Below are 21,079 nucleotides of genomic sequence, written 5' to 3'. Positions count from 1 at the left end.
TGGCGACAGCAACACATTTTAATGCAGTGCTATCAAGATGAGGAAGCTCTAAAGGAAAGCAGCAGAGCTGGCACAGGGTCCAGAAGCCACACCGCATGACAGACTGCTGAAGAAGCTGGAGTGGTTTAACCTTTAACTCAGAAAAGAGAAAACTGGGGGTGTGGAGGAGGGGTAATGGTGACTGAAGTGCTTTCCAATCTTGGAAACGCTGCCTGTGCAAGAGGGAGTAGGTTCCCCATGTGGATCCCAAGTCACAGGAAAAGAGACTCACCTCACTATAAGGACAGTTTTATAACAGAACTTCCTAGCAATGTATAGGCTTTTCTAGAGATAGTGATCGTCCATCACCAGATATAACCAAGCAATGCGCCCAAACCCCATGTCATGGAAGTGGTGACAGGGTTTCCTGCACCAGCTGCAAGTTAGACTAGAGGGTCTCTGGGCTTCCTTCTATGACATTCTATGCATTCCTTGAGTTGAAAACAGTTTCCTACTTTCTTCTACCCACCACATGCATGGCCATATTCAGAATAGGTGTTCAGGAAACATTCAGTGAATTAATGAATGACTGACTGATCAAATGATGGATGAATGGGAGACTTCCGTGGTTTCTAAATAGCTTCTTTTGGTGGAGGCAACTAATAAAGATAAATTCAATCGACTTCAGGAAATGAAGAAATGACAGTCCTTCCCATATCCCTTTCTACCCTTACTCCCTTGCCCAAACTTTGCAAGGGAGTTAAGAGAACTGAGGGCAAGTAAGGACAGCTTGGCTTGAGAGGAGGAGTTATTTAAGACCACACATACAAAGCTCGCTCCAAGCCTCCCCACGCTTGCAGTTGCTAACGTGGCTTCCCAAAGGCCCCAGCAAGAGCATAAGCCTGACTCAGGCTCTCTTCTCAGGTGAAAGGCATCTGGGTCCCTGTGGGCACAATAGGACATAAGAGCCCACATGGGTCTTTAAATAACACAGGAGGCCTCTTCAAATCATCCATCCACCCAGTCTGAGCGCCAGACAGCCCTGGTGTGGGCACGCATGAGATTATAGGGGCTTCAGGGAGTGTCACACAGAGTGCTTGGGGCCCTGCGTGCCTGGGGTCGCTGTCAAGGAAAGATGGTCTTCGGCACCACCACGGTCTGCTACAGCCTGTCTATCCCAATAGCATCTGCTTACTGCACTCCCCCCTTCTCCCATGTTGAGTTTACTTTGGGCACGTTGACTGTTAGTTCATGGACTAGCAGAAATCTTGTATTAAACACTCCCCTCCAAGAGGAGTTTTCCCTTTAGAATCTTTGGTCTCTATCCCTAATGGCCATTGGGGATCCCAAACTATTATCTTCTTCCAAGTTAGGGAAGGAAAGAAAGGCAATACCAGCTTTGGTCTTTGGTCTAAAAATTCACTGTCCCACAAAAAGTCATGACCCTTGTCTACGATATGGTATAAAAATCTCGCTATTAACTATTTGTCTGAAATCTAGACAGTTTCTTAGGACCCAGCTACACTGCTGATCTCACAAACAGGTGGTTGCCAGAGCTATGCAATGTAACAAAGTCCTAAGCAATGCCCCAGGTCCCGAAACATCTTCTGCACCACTTGTCATCATGCCTAAAATTCAAATTAAGAATGTTTGGCTTGGGGCACCCGGGTGGCTCCCTTGGTTAAGCACCCGACTCTTGATTTCTGCTCAAGTCATGATCTCAGGGTTGTGAGATCGAGCCCCCTGATGGGCTCCACCCTGAGCGTGGAGTCGGCTTAAGATTCTCTCCCTCTTCCACTGCCCCTCCCTGTTCTCTCTCTCTCTAAAAGAAATTAAATAAATAAAAATGTTTGGCTCTTTTTCTTAAGAATATTTGACTCTTGATAACTTCATTCTTCAAGAGTCACATTCTTCAAGTGCCCCTGAGAAAGGGGGTATATTAATTCCACTATTACCTAAGACTTAATACAGGACCTATATATAATATGTTATATATATCTATATATCTATATCTATTACTATGTGTATATATAATAAAATATATAATAAATATAATATAATGTAATGTAATATAATATGTATAACAGAGATGTGTGGGTGATAAGGACAGACAAGGTAGTCTCCAAGACAAGTTTTGCCATCTTCAACGTTGTAATAGAGTTGGTGTCACTGCTGAGGAAAACATTTCCTCATTCTCCACATGTCTTGCATTGGTTCATAAAGTACAGAGTCTGTCCTTCCAGAACCATTAGGAGGAGAGCGCTTGCCCTTCCACCAGTCTACCTCTCTCAGGCATGCATAGCCATGCTAACCTCTTCGTGGGAGAAGCAATGATTTCCCAGACTGGTGAGATAAATGCAATCTGTCACCCACTGGTCTGTCTGTCCCTTTACTGAGTGGTGTGAGGTTGGTATCAATCCTGTCTGGCCCCCGTTCTCTCTCTTTTGGGCTAGTGCTTCAGCATGGGCACTCTCCCTTCCCGTTCCTGTCCTCCATGTGGTGGGCCACCTGGATAAGGTGCCTGTCTAGACCAAGAAGCTTCTCTGTCTCTACTCTTCAGACATGATCTGTGGAGACAGGAATTCACCCACAGAGTGGAGAAAGCGTCTATGCAGCAGACACAACCCCCCATGAGCAGGTCTAAGGTCTACACTCAGAGGCCGCTAGGAAGAGGCCAAATGGCAACCACTTGCTCCCAATCACGTTCTTTGATCCAGCATTACTGATATGTTTGGCTCCTTCCTGATGCCTTTTCCTACTTCTCTCTTTATTACCAACTAGAAAGGGGGAGCAGTGTGATTAATTATCATTAGTGTGGATATCATCCCAAGAGAGAAACACTAACATTTCATCTCATAAAAAGAAATAAATCAGCTCAAAATGGCAATCTGTCAAGATGGCATTTGAAGCACGTGTTGCACATTCCCACGTTAGTAAACTCCACAATTCAATTCATGACGGCTTGAGAGTAGCTTATAACTTGTTTCCAGGAAACACAGATCTCCTTGAGGAGGTTTTCCTTCCCAAATTCCTCCGCATTAGTTATTTCATGTTTCATCCTGTTGGTTTTGAACTCACCATCCCACACTCACCCTCCCAGACCTATTCACCCCTAAGCAGGCTGAGCTGTTCTAGAGAGTTCCCAATACCTAGAATCTCTCCCATCACCCCCTCCCTTCCATCACCAATGATATACTTACTGAGATTTTGATGATCTTGTCAAAAAGATGCAGTTGCGGTCCAATGAAGTCGAAGACAAAGTACTAAAAAACATGAAGTTCATTCTGACCATAAATTCCAGGCTCGCATCTAAGAACCTTATTACTGGACTAGTCGTAGATTTCTATCGTTTTAGCCCATTGCTGCATGGTCCTCAGTGTCATGGATATACCAACAATCAATTGGCCATCCCCTATTTAGGGTCACCTAAGTTCTTTCCAATTTTTTTTCAAATGCAAAAAAAAAAAAAAATTCTATCATCTCCATCTTTGCACAAGATATATGTGAATTTTCCTCTAAAACGGATATAAAATGTGCAGTTTTTGGGTTATGGCTTACGTGCATGTAAATATCTAGTAGATAATACGAAATTTCTTTCCAAAGGGGCCAGGCCATTTTACATTCTCACTGGCGGCATACAAAAAAGCCATTTCTCCATACCCCTGCCAGCCCTTGATATTGTCAATTCTCTTAACTTTTTTGCCTATAAATAATGATGGGTGAAAATCATATCTCAGTGTGGTTTTAATTTGGGGTGAACTTGATTAAGATCTAATTTTCTCAGAATTTTTCAGTTTCAAACATCTCTGTGGCCATTTCCAAGATTAACCAGGAAAAGAATGAAAGAAATTATGGACAAGGAGGGCTTCTAATTTTAAGAAAGTGATTGAATTTGAGTTGAAGAAATTCTCCAGACCAGTCTATATTCTACAAATAAGAAGACTGAAGACCAAAGGATTTGAAAGACGCACCTGGATTCAGACAGTTGGTTATTGCCGAGCCTGAGAGCATGGCTCAGTTCTCCAGAAGTTATCACACAAGGGGTTCAAGTACTAGATGTTTCATTTGAACTTTACCCAGTACCTTCCAAATGTGAGGTTATATTCTCCTAAAATGCAGGACACTGGAGTGCCGTTCTGTTGGGGGTTGTGTCTTTTGGGGACTGATGGGGGTGGGGGAGGGAGGACCAGGAAGTTGCTTCGTGGGTTGTTTGTTTCTGAGCTTCAGGGTGGAGGAATAACGCAAGGACCTTAGAGATGAACAGGACAGCAGTAGGAAAGGGAGAACTGACTGTTCACAGCCTGCTTTTAAAGGGTGTTATACGCAAATAATGAATCATGGAACACCACATCAAAAACTAATGATGACTAACATAACATAATTTAAAAAATAATAATAAAGGGCAAAACAGAAAAACCAGAATGTGACAATGGAAAGGTGCCATCATCCATCATAATAAGAAACCTTCAAAATGGCGGTCCCTAGATATCAATGACAGGCCATATTACATTCAACGCCTTCTGTTTAAGAAACTAGGAAAATATGCATGACATTTCAGGAAGTTTTTCATATATATGGTCAAATTTTTAAAGAGTTGTGTTGTTCGGAATTTCTTTTATGTGGAAAACTCACATGAAATTCCTTGTTCTGATATATAAAATGCTGTGGGTTCCTTAGACCAATAAATTAGTTCCAGTGTTTATTGCTTTCTGTTGAGTTTCACATTTCAAACTCAATTGCCTCACACAGGTTCCCTAGACCTTTGAGCCACACACATTTTTCTAGCTGGAAAATATTCCCCAGCCCCTATTAACTGGTTCCTTCAACATCTGATGGCCCTTGGGCTTGAAAATTAGGGTCAAAAGCTGTAATAAAGGTTTTCAGTTCAACTTCTATGTTTTTACTTGAGTGTCTACTGATGACAAGTGGGCCCAGTTTCATGTCATTTGGATCCTGGACTTGTATGCATAAAGAAAATACTAATTATAGCACTTCACAATCTGTAGAGTTTTGCAGTTTTAAAGCATTTTCATACACATTATTTCATTTCACAACCATGCCAAAAGTTGTTATGGAGGTGAGGGTAGGACAGGAAGGAAAAAACTCATGGTAAAAGGCTCAGAGGCAGGAGTGATGGATAACTAGGAAAGGAGTTAACAGCTCAAATGGGATTTGGTTATTTTCTGTTGATTTCATTACCCATGGTCTCCGTTTTCAATTACTACTCCCATTAGGGAAACAATTAAGAGTTTTTGCATTTTTAAATAATTCAGTGTCAAAGTGCCTATGGGGAAATAAGCATTCTTGTGCACTGTTAGTTGGAGTGTAAATTGTTACCTCGTTGGAAAGCAATTTGGTGATATCAAAATTTTTAATACACATGCTCTTTGCCCCAGTTATGACATATTAATATTACTATAAATAGTGGCCAAAAGCTGAAAAAACTTAATATCTATCAATGAGAGATTGACTGGTTTAGTAAATTACGGCGTATCAATGCAATGGGAAATTACACCAGGGAAGGGAAAATGAGATTGAACTATATGTCTTAATATAGACTAATCTCTAAGATATATTGTTTTGTGAAAAGATCAAGGTCCGAGACAGTGTGGATAGAATGCTACCATTTGGTTACAATATTTATTTGTACTCTTGTACAAACCTAGGATATCTCTGGAAGGATACACAAGTGCCTGGTGAGAATGGGTTGGGGGAATAGGGGCTTAGGGATCAAAGATCAGAGGGACACATATTTTTCATCATATATCGTTTTATACTCTTTATATTTTTTACCACTTTTTACTATGTATTTTTTTATTTAAAAAAAGAGAATTTAGTGTGTATAACATTTAGAAGCTTCCTGTCTCTCTTTGATGTTTCCCTCTCTTTGATGTTCACCATTTTTGTACTGCTTAGAAAAATGCGTCTGCTTTACTTTCCATTGCAACTTGCCTATTTCCAAAATTAATAATTAAATTTCTAGTGTCTCTTTCATGAAAAAGATGTTTATCTTCTTCATAACCAACACTCAATACATTTATTCAATATAAAACCAGAGCTTATAATGGATGAAGATGAGCATACGAGAAATAAGAAAATGGGTATATTGAAAACACGGCAATGAATTTCAAATCAGTAGGAATTCCTCGCCTCTCCTTTTCATCATGTTTTTGTGAAACTCCATGAGGTTGTTTGTAAGGAGGCTCAGAGAGTATGCCAAGGCTTAGATGAGTGGTGGGAAGCAGTGGGGAGGGGCCCAGCTTTTCTATTTAGCTACCACTACCACAGATGGCAGTGGAGGGAGTGCGGGTGGAGAAGATGTTGGTGACCTCCGCGACTTACTTCATTGTAAAATGGGCTGTTGGTTCCTTCCTTCACTGTGCTTTGCTTCTTCTCGTCCCCGACCTCAATGACCACAACGGGATCGATGTTCTCACCCACCAGCTGGCGGGCCTCGGTGATGGTGATGGCAATCTACAACACAAAGCACATGTCTGCACTCGGGACCTCGCGCTCATTCACACGAGAAGAACTGAGGGAGGCTGGGCGGGAGGAGTCATTCACTTACTTGATAGTTTTGGGACCTGACCTCCCCATCATGGATCTTAGTCAACAATTTCGATCTATTAAAAGAAAGTTTAACATATTTGTTTCATTAAGAACATACTTTAGATCCATAAGCCATGATCATATTTTCGCAGGTACATCTAAGTATTTTTATTTATACTGTATCACATAGTCTCTCCCCATCTCTGGAGGAGATAATGTAAGTGACCAAGTGACTTAACCTCTCTATGACTCAGCTTCTCTGTCCTAAAAATGGAACAATAATAGCACTTACCACCTGAGGTAATTGCTACAATTGAATGATATCATGCCTGTAAAGGTTTAACCCCGTGCTTGGCAAGAAGAAATGTTAACTCTTATTGTGAGTACGGTAATCAGCATCATTTATTTTTTATTTTACAGAATGAGAAGCTGAGATGCCCCAGCAAGTCGGCGGCAGAGCTGGGTGTACGTAAAGATCTCCCTTGTCTCCTGTCCGATCCTATCCACAAGACCTCTTTGCCATTTCTAGTAGATACACCAACCCTGAATTTTATGATTGCTTTTGAAAGGATGAGTAAAAGAGAAAATTGGAAGGAACGACCAAGATCCCATCTCAGTGAGATTTCACATTCCAGGCGATTTCATTGATCTGGACTGGAAACAGATGTGCAACCCCTGGGCATTTAGAAACTGGATAATAGTGGAAAGAGGTGAAGAATCCCTCTCATCACCAAGGCAGCAATGGGTGGGAAATGAATGAGCTTGAGTTCCTATTGAATTTTATTCTCTTGCCTTCTGACAATACCATCTTGCATTTGACTTCATCCCATTTCTGCTGATTATAATTGAGTCTAATAGAGAACAGAGTAAGCTAGTAAAAAAATCTCAAAGCTTTGGAGTCAGACTGATCTGAATTAAAGTATTTGTTTTTCCCAATTTTGTGAGCTTACCCTTAATTTCCTCATCTGAAAGTGGAAATAATAATCTGACCACATAGGTTGCTCTAAGGATTAAAGGAGATAAAGCACGTAGGGAAGGGTCGATATCAAAAGGTATATATGTTCATTAATAAAATGGCAAATTCATACTGACCATTTACTGTGTGAAAGTGCTTTGCTGGTCTCAGAAGATAAACAGATGAATGAGCTAGCAACCTGGCCCTTGTAGAGCTAGCAATCTATCCCAGGGAGAGAGGACCAAAGCGTATCAAGAAAGAACTAGTAAATGTAAAATGTGTCATAGAAAAAAATGCAACACAATTTCAAAGGAGAGAGACGTTCCTGAGAGCGCAGGTAAGCAATAAAGACTTTAATGCAGTGAGTGGATGTCACCTGAGCATTAGCTGGTGGGTAGAATTTTGATTGACGCAGAATGCACTGACCAGGGAAAAAGAAAAAGTCTACTCCTCCTTACTTCTTTCTCTCCTGCCTTCCTCCAGTCAGTGCTGTTACTCTGGTGAAAGAAATCACAAGGGATCCCTTCAAGGATATTTAAAAATAATTGCAATCCTGACTCAGGGGGCTTGGGGGGCCATGATTGTCATGATGCAGTATAGGGAGAAGGAGATACTGCAGTGAGTATATGCATACAAATTTCATGTCTCCTTTTAAGAGTCAATATTTCATCTATCACCATCTCTGATTTCCAGCTCCTTCCCAACCCCCCTCTGCCCCTTACACATATCTACTGCGTGCCATCCTGTCGTGGCCCAGTTATAACAATTCAGGGTCTGCCACACGGGGAAGGACTAACTTGCTTTATTGATAGTAAGAATTATGAGCAGAAATAGAAGGGAGGGTGTGAGGAATTACCATGCTTAAGAAATTGACATAAATAAATATGGTAGACTGAAGGCACTGAGAGCTCCAAGTATTAGTTCCCTTGGATCTTTGCTCTTTGCTTTGTAACTTGTAGTCTCCGTTCTGACATGGGCTGGACTTGTGACTTGCATTGGCCAATAAAATGCAGCAGAAATGACTTTTGCTAATTCCAAGCCTAAGCTCAAGAGACTTTGTATACTTCCACTCTGTCTTCCTTCTCTTGGGTCTCAGCCATCACCACCACTGGAATAAGCTTGGACCAGCCTGCTCGAGGATCTAACGCCATATGAGGAGAGCTCAGTGGTCCAGGTGAAGCAATCCTAGACCAGCTCACCACCAGCCAACCCTCAAACTAAAATCAGCAGAGTAACCAAATGACCACACACACATGAGTGATGGATGTATAACTACCTGCAACCAGTAAAACTAACCAACTAACTCATAGATTCATAAGCAATAATAAATTCTTGTTTTACGCCTCTGAGTCTGGGGTTGTTACGCATGAAGCCCTAACTGATGACAGCAAATGACATGCAGGAGGCCAGTTTGTTCTGACTTTTTTTGGGTAGGATAAACACTTGGGACAAATACAAAGCTAAGACATCTGGCACCTTGATGAATTAAAGAGCAGGTGAGGGACAGCTCCTGAGTCCGTGCCCTGTTGTTGCTGTCATTTCTGAATTATGAGGCACAGCAGGACCTCAACTCGGAGGATTTAAGACCAGAAGCTGGTCAAGCTGGGCCCCTGGCCTGCTGAAGGCTGACCGGTATCAAGAGGCCAGCACTGCCATAGAGGATACGGAGTAGATACAGACCTCCGTCTTCCTGTCTTAGACCTTTGGCTCCTTGCAGACAGTGATCGGGTATTAGTCTCTGTTCCCCAGAACCTGCAGAAGGACCTGCACGTGGGAGGGGTTTAGCAAACGTGTGCTGACTGCCGGCACCAACTCGTACCTTCTCTTTGGAGGAGCTGAGGGGACAGGAGTGACAGATTCACGATCATAAATCAAATCTCCTCCCGGTCCTTCCTGGTGAGAAGGCCCCTCCTGTGGTGCGTCAGCTTCCCCTTGGCCATCTAGAGAAAGGAAGAAAGCTCTGTCAGTTATCACACACGGTGGTGATCTGAGCCTCAACTGTCCAGCACCATGCCAGTCACCATCAGGGGTACAAGGAGGCTAAAAGACAGTTCCTGCCAGCAGGAACCTTCACATCTCGTTGGCAGAAAAGAAACGCACATACCTTAAGTTTTCTAAAAAAAAAAATATATATATATATATATATGTATTTGTCTCTGTTTCCAGAAAAGAGTAGATGTATATACATGGTATTGTGGAAAGAAAACTGGATTATGAAATTCAAGACATGCTTTCAAGTCATGACCTTGCCACAGTGGACCTTCAGACAAGTCATTTATTCTCTCTGATCCTCCTCAGCAAAATGCAATGCACACAAGAATCACCCGGGGAACTGCTGAAACGCAGAATCTGATTCAGTAGGTCTGGCGTGGAGCCCAAGACTCTGCCTTTCTGATAGCAATGGCCCACAGAGATCTGTTCCTGCTGTCTGAGGGCCAGTGTTGAGTAGAAAGGTGTCCTAGGTTGAATTATTTTCTCCAAAGACCTCGAGTCCTAGTCCCCAGAACCTGCAAATGTTACTTGGAAATGGGGTCTTTGCAGATGTGATTAAATGAAGGATTTTGCGATGAGGAGATGACCCCTGATTACACAGGTGGGTCCTAGTCGCAATCGTATGTATGGTTAGAAGAGGGAGGTAGAGGGAGAACCGAAGAGCACAGTGCGATCACAAGGCAGAGATGGGCCCGATGCCACCCCTGCCATCGGAAGATGGAAGAGGCAGGAATCAGATACTCCCCGAGGGGGTGGGGCCCTGCCCCGTGATACTGATGGTGAATTTCCTGCCGCCATTACTATGAGAAAATTAATGTGGGCTATTTTAAGCCACCCACAGGAAATGAATGCACGAGTGTCTAGAAAATTTAAATGAATGGATAGTAAATATATTCTTTAGACCTCCTCTTCCCCCACCAAGGGCTTCTGATTTAAATTGATCTGGGATGTTGCTTGGATGTCAATTTTTTAAAATTTCCGCAGGTGATTCAAATATGTAGCAAAGCGTAAGAACCACTTCTCAGCCAGATTTTGGCAAAAACCAAAGAGTGGGTAGAGTGGTCTCAGGCGCTAAGAGGCTGCACGGTGTAGTTGAAGGTTGGGTGGAAACCCCAGCTCTGCCACTTGCCAACTGTATGATTTGGGGCAAGTTACTTAAGTTCTCTCAACTCCATGGTCCTCTCTAAAGCCAGGCAAGGCCAATGTTACCTACCTCGCAGAGGTGTTATTTTTCTACTGTCTATTTTCTTTATAGTACTCTTCTCAACCTGTGATTCAGTTACCTCCTCAGGTCTCAACAGCTAAAAGAGGCTCCCCCAACCCCTCCCCCCAAAAACAGGATGGTTTGAAGACTTTTTACAAAGGTGTGGGTACAGAAAAGTCATAAAGAGTTGTGCAGCTATCTGGGGCTCACAGCAGCCTAGATGTTTCCGTGTGGAGGCCCCCAAAAATGAGGCAAGAGAGCAGTTACCAGAACCTGGATGGAGAGGAAGTCAGGTCTGGTTGGCTTCCCTCCAATCGTTCAGCTGAGGAACACATCCAACCACTGGATCTGAGCTCCCGCTCCTTCCTCCCTCCGACTTCCTGCAGGGCCGCCACTGGGGAAGGGACTGGGTTCTGCATCAACAGAAGTCAGCCTCCTGAGACCCAGAACCGCTGGAGAAGGGTGGAGAACTGATCTGGAAAGGCACACGGAAGAGTCCTACACAGGGCGGTCCTCCCTCTGAACTACCCGAGTGCACTGTTCTGTACCAGAATCTCGCACAGGACCCAGCACTCAGCCGACAGCCCACTGGCATTTGTTGAGGAAATGAATGAATGACTGATCCTGGGAGGGACTCCATAACTTTGCTGGGTAACTAATTCATGGGTGGGTGAGGATCATTGGAATTTTATAAATTAAGACGTAGCCACAGTGCCTCAAATACACAGATATGAGAGCCACTGACTTCGAGAATCTCCAAAGGCTTCATTCAGAAAAGCCCTAACTTCCCAGGCCAGGCCAGGCCAAAAAGGAGAGACCACAGCGTACTCAGTTCTGTGGACTTTGTTCTGTCACTCTCCTATGGGGCAGGGCAAGCCCCGGGCCAGCAGCACAAATGCTATTTACCTTCCAGGAGAGGCCTGATTCCTCTCCGCCCTGTTTGCTTTGTGGGCTGAAGACTCTAATTAGAATGAGCCGGGGAGTCAGCTCCTCTGAAACGCCTCGGGTTGACTGCCCTACATCTCCGCCAGTGTTGCTTTCCTCCCCTGTGCGGTCCGTGGAGGCTGCTAGCTGGAGGCTCACCCACGCAGTAGGAACACCCAGGCTCTTGTGTAAGACTGACCTCTGCTCAGGAGCCGGCTTTTCCGCTTCCTGGCTGTGCAACTTTGGGCAAGCACCCAGCCTCTCTGCACCTCCTTTGTAAAACAGGAACAAAGGAGCCTACATTTCACAGTCCATGCATGTCAACTAAAAAGCAGCAGGAAGTTGTTAAACGTGTCCTGGATATAATTTTTCATAAGGTCCTGAAAGTAAGGAACTGTCTTATTCAACCTTGTGCCCCGGAACCTACTGCAGGGTCCTAATTTCAAGGACACCAGAAAAGTCCTAAAAGCCTTTTCCACCCACTCCCTGAGTAGGTCGCTTCAAGCCCTGTCCCCGCTTACAATGCCCCTCTCATCCCATCCGAGGATGACTTCATCATTATTTCCAACACTTTAGTATGAACAAGTTTCCATAGATTTCCACTGTAGGTTATATGTGAGGGCAGGAAGTAGAGTTGGGGGAGAGGGACAGGAAGCGACAGGACACCCACAGGGGGCAGCAGTGAAGGGCGAAGGAAGCCCCACAAGGAGATGAGAGGGGTGAAGATAAAGCAGACCCATGGCACCATGTTGGTTTAGAAATGGTCCAGAAAGCTGGCCTTGAATTGGCTGTTGCCACGGCCACTGGGCAGAAGCCTCCAAGAGACCACCGCAGGACCGTCCATTGGGAGCGGTTAACTCTATTTGACTCAACAAACATGTGTGTCTACCCGATGCCGGGCCTGGCCCCACTGGCACGGTTCACACTATAACTTGGGGATTCATTTGCTCTTTTGAAGAAGCAAGCATTCTGAGGACACCAAGTCAGACAGCTGGGACTGACATCCCAATGCCACTCACTGCTTCCTGGCTCTGTGCTTCCAGCTTCGGGGTGGCTTCTGGGGTCCATGCAGCCACACAGGGTCCTGTGATCTGAAGGACCTCATCGCACTTGGCTCAATACTCTGCTTTGTCATCCAAAAACTTTATAATTTCTTAACAATGGCATTGCATTTTCGTTTTCCACCGTGCCCTGCAAATTCGGCAACTGTCCTTCCCACTTGCCTTACTCTCTCTGCATTTCTGCAACCTCATTTGTAAACCTGGGATAGCCACACCCACGGGGACGATGATGGCGGGGTCGAATGAGACAATAAATGTAAAGCCTCTCCTGTGGCAACTGCTGTCCTCACTCTTATTTTTAAAATCTCACTGGATCCTCCCCAAGGCGTGGGAGGTCAGTGCAGCAGCCCCCATCGGGCCCACTTGACGGAGGGAGAAGCTGAGAATCACAGCTGTGTTGGGATTCCTGGACCACAGAGCAAATCAGGCCAGAAACAGGAGCTTGAACCTTGCCACTGCCTCCCCCTGGGGTCCCCTTTCATGGCCCAGCAGGTATCCACCCCACCCCTGTTGGGCCCAGTGACCAGGTGACCAGCAGCACCGGGGTGGATGTCGTTCCTGCTACCAGCAGGACCCGAAGACCCGAAGACCCCGCAGGCAGCACACTTCCCACCTCACTCCCACCGAGGGAGCGCTCCATTCTCAGCCAAGGAGCTCTGTGCCACCTGTAGTCCCCGGGGCAGTGCATTTTCCCCATCCCCCAAAGCCTCACCTTGGGCAGCCTTATTGGCTAGGATCAACCCCTTCTCTGCTTTCTTCTTCTTCTTCTTCAGCTTGAGCCCAAACATCCCCTTTCTGAAAAGAAGAAGAAAAGCTAAACACCACTGTAATAGTAACTTGGAGTCATTCAGACATATAAGGAGGAAATACACACACACACACACACACACACACACACTGAGTTCTCCTGGAAGCTGTCCTCTTCCACCCTGGATGGAAGACCAGTGTCAGGATGACCCAACAAGCTCTTCAGACAGCTCTGCATTTGCAGAAACCATGAAGCCCCACCAGAAATCATGGGGTCCACCTAGAACTTAAACGGGGCAGAATATGAATACAAATAGCCCCAGCCAGTATTTTGCTGTTTCTCCTCTCTCACCTGTACCAGTTACTCAAAATGAATGACATCACTTAATCATTATAGCGACCCTCTCTTACCCATCTTGTAGATGAGAAGGCAAGGCCCAGAGAGGGTAGGTAGTGTTTCTGAAGCCACACAGCTCTGAGCATCAGGACCACAGGAACCCAGGCTCTAACCATGGACCTGCCTAAGCAGGTTCCCTTGAGCAGAGGGGACACCCTCTCCAGAGCCAGGCTCCCAGTCCACTTCAAGGTCAAGAGACCCTGGAACTTACTAAGGTCCCACCACAAGTGCACCGCTCAGCTGACACATGGTCTGTACCCGGAATATCAGCTACTATTATTATTGTCATTATTAGCTGGGAGTGGAAGCTACTTAGGGCCTCCTTCTATCCCAGGAAAGGCTCGCTTCTCTGTCTTAACAGACAACGGAAGAATTCTGCACACTCGTCCTAAGAGAATCCTTTTCTGGAGTTCAGGGACTGAACGCTGGATAGAAGGATGGATGGACTCAGAAAAAAATCCTGGCCTTGAGTCAGACAGTCTGGTGAGCTGACCCTTGGAGGAGGGAGAAGGAAGGACAAGGACAGAACAGAGGAGAAGGGAGGAGAGAGCAGCAGACACTCCCAGGAACACCTGTGGTCCCAGAGCGATGTGAGGGAAGTGGAGGGCCATCCACGTTGTCCACTCTGCTTATGGATATAGAACTCGTGAGGGGCTGAGACCAGGGACTCCACGTCAGGCTGTCTGGGCTCTGGTCCCAGCACTATGTGCAGCCTGAAACTTTCTGCATTTTAGGGTCTTCATGCATAAGATGAGATAAGAAATGTCAAGCATTTAGCATAGTGCCTGGAACACACCAGTTGCTCAACAAACGTTAGTTCTGCTTGTTATTGTAATGGGTAGGATTAGGATCAATGAGTGGAAGCTACTAGGTGACAGGAGTTCACTCCATTTATTTATTCATTTACTTACTTACTTATTTGTTTACTATCTTTTTATGTCCCTTAATTCAACTGAGGAATTAAGGAGCCCTCTGCATTGGTGTTGTCTGAACAGTGAAATGGAATGCATAGAGTGGGAGTGAGTTCCCTGTTCCTGGAGGTATACAAGCCAGCGGCCACTGGAAAAGGACGTTGTAGAAAGGACAAACATCAGAAGAGGGGGACTGGCCTATGGGATCTTGGGGGTCTTTTATGACCCTGAGATACAGTAGAACGGAAAGAATGGGCTCTGGAAGCCCCCACGCAAGGATAGATTGGGCAAGTCACATTTCTCCTCTGAGACTCAATTTCCCTGTGGGTACAAATTAATGGAAATAAATAATAAGGTACCTAACTTGACAGAATTGTGAGAATAAAATGAAGTGAAGTAAACAAAGCACTGAGGGCAGTTCCTGGTATACAGAAAGTGCTGGAATGTGCCCTTTTCAGAGGTAGCATTTTCCCCTTTGATCTACCATCATCGGTGATACAAATCATTCTAAGTCTCCCAAGAATCTCAGGAGAACATACACAAGGAGGATTTCCCTCTTCTGAAATTTCTTAAAGGCAACTTCCAGGGGCTCCTGGGTGGCTCAGTCGTTAAGCGGCTGCCTTCGGCTCAGGGCGTGATCCCGGCGTTCTGGGATCGAGCCCCGCATCAGGCTCCTCTGCTGGGAGCCTGCTTCTTCCTCTCCCACTCCCCCTGCTTGTGTTCCCTCTCTCACTGGCTGTCTCTCTCCCTGTCAAATAAATAAATAAAATCTTAAAAAAAAAAAAAGATGAGATAAAGGCAACTTCCAATAACCTTCCTGTTTTCTAGCAGAGGGCCAAGGCCAGTATCTTTCAAACCCTGACTTGCCATTGTGGTCTCCAAGGGCTCAATGCCATGATCATTTCGTGGAGGCAGAAGCTGATGTCCCCTGGGACTTGGCCAATGGGTTCTGCAGACTATTTGAAAAGGCTGAGTTACTTCCATCAGCAAACAGGAAGTCACTACTAATAAATGACAGTATCTACCACAGGGAGATTCGATGCTTCTGTAGGAAGCTGACATCCTCATCACGATGGCCTCAGCATTCTGAATCTCCCATCGGGCAGCCGGTGACTGAGGCATTGAAGCATGCCAGAGGCGACTGGCGAGGGCAAAGGCAGAGAGAAAGATGGGTACCCCTGTCCCTCTGAAACCAGGAGCTCTTGGCCCCACTGACCATGAGGGGCACCTCCGGAAGTTTAGAAGATACCAATGTCTGGGACCACTTTCAGAGATTGGTATTGCTTTGGAGAAGAACCAGCGCTGAGAGGCCCTGCTCTAGGCACAGCGCAGACCCAGCCACCAAGGAAGCCAGAGAGCCTTTTGCAGTCAATGTCCAATGGATTTACAACCAGCGAAGCTCTCCTGGACGAGCTGCTATGTGTTCCACAAACACACAAGGCTGTTTGCCTGAAACCCTGGGTCAGTCATCAAGGGTGCTCCCAGCATGATTCCCAGCATGAAATGCGTCTTGATGAAAATAGACTTTTCCTCCTCAGCCCCGTGACATCTGCGGTAGAGCCAAGGCATGGCTCACCGGCCCAGAATAATCGTGCCGCTGGCAGACTGGGCAGCAGAGTGAACCGGAGACAGAAGACAGCTCAGGGGCCTGCTCGCATCGCCTGTTAGCTCTCGAATGTGGGACCAGATACTTAACCCAGATGAGCATGTTTCATTCCCACGAGAGCATTTCTTACCCAATTCATATGGTGGCATCAACATGGGAAACAAGGCTTGTAAAGTGTGAAACATGCTACAAAATACTGTATGACAGCATCAATGACAAGGAAATGTGCTACAATATTCCCCTGAGTGAGTCTAATATTCTTTAAACATGTATGAACACTCACTTTGTGCCAGGAACACCAGGAGACACATACTATTTCCTAGGATTCTCGCAACATATCATGAGACAGATGCTGTTATTTCCCATTTTTACAAATGAGAGGTTGTCAGGGGTTTCCAGCCAGTATATTGGGATCAGCCAGGAAATCAGGTAGGAAGTCCCTGGGGCAGGAGCCATCGAATCCCCTTCTCCTTCTCAGTGCATCGAAGACTTCAGCATGGGAACCCTCTCATTTCACAAAGAAAGGATGGGGCTCTCTGGTTTCAGATCTACTGAATTTCCTCCCAGGGCCACCCCAAGATAAGTTAAGACACACAGAAACCCCCATACCAACCTGGTCTCCTCAGGATGAAAGCTACCATGACTCCGATATCTGTATCCAAACAATGAGAGTGTTAAACAGTGCACGTGTTAGGCTCCCTTCAGCACCTCTGTTCCAGGTGATGTCCCTCCAGGTGGCCCCACAGGGCCGGCACTGCCGGGAAGGCAGCCAGCCTGGCACACAGAAAGGGGCTCGACAACCAGGGTTCGGGTCTCATCTGTACCATTTCTAACTATACCAGTGGGGCTGGGCATGGGACTTCTCTGAGCTTCAGGCTCCTTTTCTGCAGGAAGTGGCAATAAAGTTAACTCTGCTTGTCTCCTGGGATGTTATATATCTGATCTCACTGAGTGCCCATGCTGCACTGTTAGGAGCTCTACAAATAATTAATTTCGTCTCATGTCCATGGCTCACTGGAGCCAGGATTAGGAAATGGCTCACAATTAGGGTCTCCATGTGGTTTTCCACTTGCCTCACAAAATTCCCCTTCTAGAATCATCTTTTCTACCTTCAAGGTGGAATAGAAGCAGCTCAGGCCAAGCAGCCAAACATGAAGCTAATTGAGTCAATGGGTGTGACCAGGACTAGCCCCTGCTGCTCTCCTCCCACCTAAGAGGACGCAGGTCACCTGTGCACCTGACCCTCTGAACCCAGAGTCATGACATCCAGTGTGGAAAAAACAAACTTTGATTTGTGAATTTATCTATATGGTAAACTCTTATAAAATTTAAAATTCCTTGTTAAAAGAATGGATTTGTATCTAATCAGGACTGCCTTAAAAATAAAGCAAAACCAAGCTTTACCACCATTCTGAGCTTCTCCAGAGAGCCTTGGATAAATTCCCAGTTGCCTACTGAGGAATATCTGCTCTGTGTACTCATCTTACTTTTAAAACTGGGAGGTATTCATTAAAGGCAAACCACCAAATATAGAAATAGCCATAATGTGGATTTTGACTGAAGATTGTTAAAGTATGAATCCATGGGACCTCCTGCCTTGCCAAGACTGAGCGTTTCTTCCTCTCTCCCTGTCATCTTCCTATAACAACTTACTTCCTCTAGATCCTGTTTCTTAGGCTATGATGCCCATATCAGACTCATACGGGGACTTTCTCAAACGGTCTCCCACACCGCGGCCAGATCCCATCCCAGGGAGTCTGATGTCCCTGGTCAGCAGTGAGGCCAATGCTCAGTACTTTTCAGATTCCCAAGGTTCTTCTACTGTGCAGCGGTGTTGCGAATTCCTGTGCTTAAGTAATTCGTGCCAGAGAGCTCTCCTCCCGAAGAGAAGGTGTATGGTTTTTACAGGAAGTTCAAAGACACATTTTCAACCAAAGGGGGATGGTGAAACTTAGGAAATTCAGAGCACTTGGGGAATATATTTGGTAGGCTGGACTTTATCATCCGACCCCAGCTCCTCTGCCACTCAACCCCCATCCTGGCAATGAGCCCACAGAATTGGTCGCCTTCTCTACTAAGCACAGGGTCATCCTAACCTTGGAGGACCAGACTTCTCCAGTTTGAAAGAGAAGGATCAGTCCTCTATTTGGGTCCAAAGTGTCCCAGACAATGGCCTGAATAGACTGAGCACTGACTCCCATTCTCACGGGAACCGGATCGCTCCGGCCTACTGCGATTTGCCATCTCCCCCCTCACTGCAGCAGTAAAGGGATGCTTCTCTGTTAGGCCCTCACTTTGCACATTCCAGCCTCAGTGGCTGTCATAAGGAGAGTCACACGTTACCAACTGCACAGACAGTCACTGAGAACCTCGCTACTGCCCCTGTAAGAGTCAGCGGAGTCGAGGAAATGCACCTCGGAAGAAGCTAATGAATCCCTCCCGTAGTTTCTCCGAACCAAGGCTGACTTGGGAATAATTCGGAGCCACATCGTGTAGAGTTGGCCTGGTTCAGCCAGCTTCTGACAGCCCGTCAGAGAGCTTTGCCAAATGTTCAAGGACAAGGTGGTAGAAGGCTGGTGCTGTAGGACTGCCCAGGAAAAGGGGGGCTTTGCCCTCACATGCTTCTCGCCCACCCTGCAGCATGCCGACAGACCCGCCATTGATGCCTTTTTCAACCTGTGCCCACTGGCCTCCAGCCTCTCCTGCTGCTCCTCTGTGGGTAAGATCAGCACATGACCGCTTGGTTAGAGCGCGAGGAAGATCCGACACAAACATTGGCGGCGGTGGAGTTAGGGCTGCGGAATTCTTCCCAGCCCCAAACCTTCTCTTGCCTGAGCCCCTACGAACATGTTCACTTTTCTTATTCCATCCTCTTTATATCCAGGCTAATGGGAGCCCTGATCTCTGTTCTCCTAAGACAAAAGAATCAACCTTTCATCCAAAAATAGACTACAGGCGGCTTCCCAACATTTGGAACAAGCAGCTCTCCCTCCCTGCGTCTCAGCATAAGGGAGTCTTCAAACTCCTACCCTTTCCAAGCTTTCTCCTTTTCTTTACTTCCAGAACCCTCCTCTTCCCATATATTCCTTGATTACCTTTTGGCAGAATGGCAAGAGTATGGCATCCATTGTTGGGGTTTTCCTCCCTTGGGTTGGGTTAAGGTCCAAGGCTCCTATTCCCAAGTGGTCTTCCCTGCTTTGGGTCTACCTTGTCCCAGAATATTTTATTCCACCTCATGTCAGGTAGAAGAAGTCACTGAGAAGGACTTCTCCTCCCTGCAGCTGGGCACTGACTTCATCCGATTCTCAGGAAAAGATCTGAAAACCAATCTGGACTCCAATCCATACAGCTTCCTCCAATCTAGCTTTACCAGCAATAGACGTGATATTTTGATCCCTATTTGATGAATAGTTCTATGTCTCATTGGGTTTTGAACATAACAGGGAAAGAGAAGGGCTTGGTTATAACCTCATGGATACCGATACACTAACATATAAAGCTACTGTCACAAGTGAGAGCCATTAATTCCGTGATGGGTAAAGAAAGGACCTAGGAAATTCCTTCTGAACCTCATTTCTTGGTGTCATGGACATTGAAGACAGAAGGATGGGTGCTACATTAAATTAAATAACTACCTTTGCTGGAGGGTCTCAGAGCCTTTAATAATGACGATGTACATTGTGATTCTCCAAACAGATGACAGAACATTCAGATTTTTCTAAATTGACTTGACCGCATCCTCATCACAAAACACCTGATAATATCTTAAAGACCACTGTGTGGGACACCCAGAGAAAGAGAGTCTTAGAAACCTTTAGTGCTCTTTTCTCTTTTGAAATGTCTATGAGGGGAGCGGTGATTAAGTAAGAACCACTGAGGAAACAGAGAGCCCAACACATTCCTTCTCTGCATCCATGTACACTGCTCCTGCTGGAGAGAAGGACCTAACCGGTCTTCCTGCCTCCACTCTCTCTCCTCCCTGCAAACTAGTCTCCATCTTGTAGCCACCTTTGCAAAATAGAAGAGCAGAGAGCTTTCTTAACATGATAAAGAATATCTACAACCCCCCCCAACCAGAGTTCATATCTTATCAATTGTAAATATTGAAAGACTTCTCCATAAGATTTTAAAAAAAAATGAAACAAGAATGTTCACGAACACCCCTTCTATTCAACACTGTGCTGGAGGCCTTACCAGGTCAATAAAGTTCGACTATTTGAATCACTAAGTGAATTAAGCAGTGTATCTAGAAACAAGGGCAATATACAAAAATCAAGTGTACCTCTCTGTGCCAAAAACAAAGAATTATAAACTAAAACTGTAAATAAAAAATAGAATAGGATCAAAAATTTTAAACTTAGGAATCATTCTAAAAAAATGACCTCTGTGTGGAATTGCTGAATCACTATATTGTACACCTGAAACTAATAGTGTATGTGAAAAAATTAAAAGTAAAATAAAATTTAAAAAAAATTTAATTACATAAAAATTAAAAATTGACCTCTACACTGGAAGTTACAAAAAAAAAGATTAATTGAAGAATATTCTATGCTCATGGATTGGAAAATGCAACACTGGAAAGATGCCAAACTTCCCCAACTTGCTTTGGAGATTTTATAATTTATTATAATAAATAATATCATTTCCGGGATCTCCAGTTTTGCAAGGAGGAACAAGTCACTCAGTCCTCCGGATTCCTAGCACTTTGTTCTCATCCTTATTATAGCCTTTATTATACGGATCATAGCAGTTAC

General features: G+C 45.2%; 1 protein-coding gene across 3 annotated transcripts in view; it reads right to left on the bottom strand.

The window, feature by feature from the left end:
• The window catches only part of FER1L6 (fer-1 like family member 6), a 146,736-nt gene that overhangs the window by 99,515 nt on the left and 26,142 nt on the right, over nt 1–21,079 (bottom strand). For 2 of the 3 annotated variants that reach the window (XM_057307982.1, XM_044382606.3), the window contains exons 2-7: nt 16,939–16,977; nt 13,377–13,459; nt 9,303–9,423; nt 6,548–6,602; nt 6,322–6,453; nt 3,180–3,242 (exon numbers count right to left, since the gene is read on the bottom strand). In XM_057307982.1, coding sequence (XP_057163965.1) covers nt 3,180–3,242; nt 6,322–6,453; nt 6,548–6,602; nt 9,303–9,423; nt 13,377–13,459; nt 16,939–16,977 — 493 coding nt within the window. The remainder of the gene's footprint in view (nt 1–3,179; nt 3,243–6,321; nt 6,454–6,547; nt 6,603–9,302; nt 9,424–13,376; nt 13,460–16,938; nt 16,978–21,079) is intronic. The other variant, XM_057307983.1, reaches the window with a different exon arrangement.

Source organism: Ursus arctos, unplaced genomic scaffold (genome assembly GCF_023065955.2).
Source record: "Ursus arctos isolate Adak ecotype North America unplaced genomic scaffold, UrsArc2.0 scaffold_6, whole genome shotgun sequence".
In the NCBI taxonomy this organism is placed as follows: Eukaryota; Metazoa; Chordata; class Mammalia; order Carnivora; family Ursidae; genus Ursus; species Ursus arctos.
Note: the sequence above shows the minus strand (reverse complement) of the source record. Positions and strands in the feature narration are given on the sequence as shown.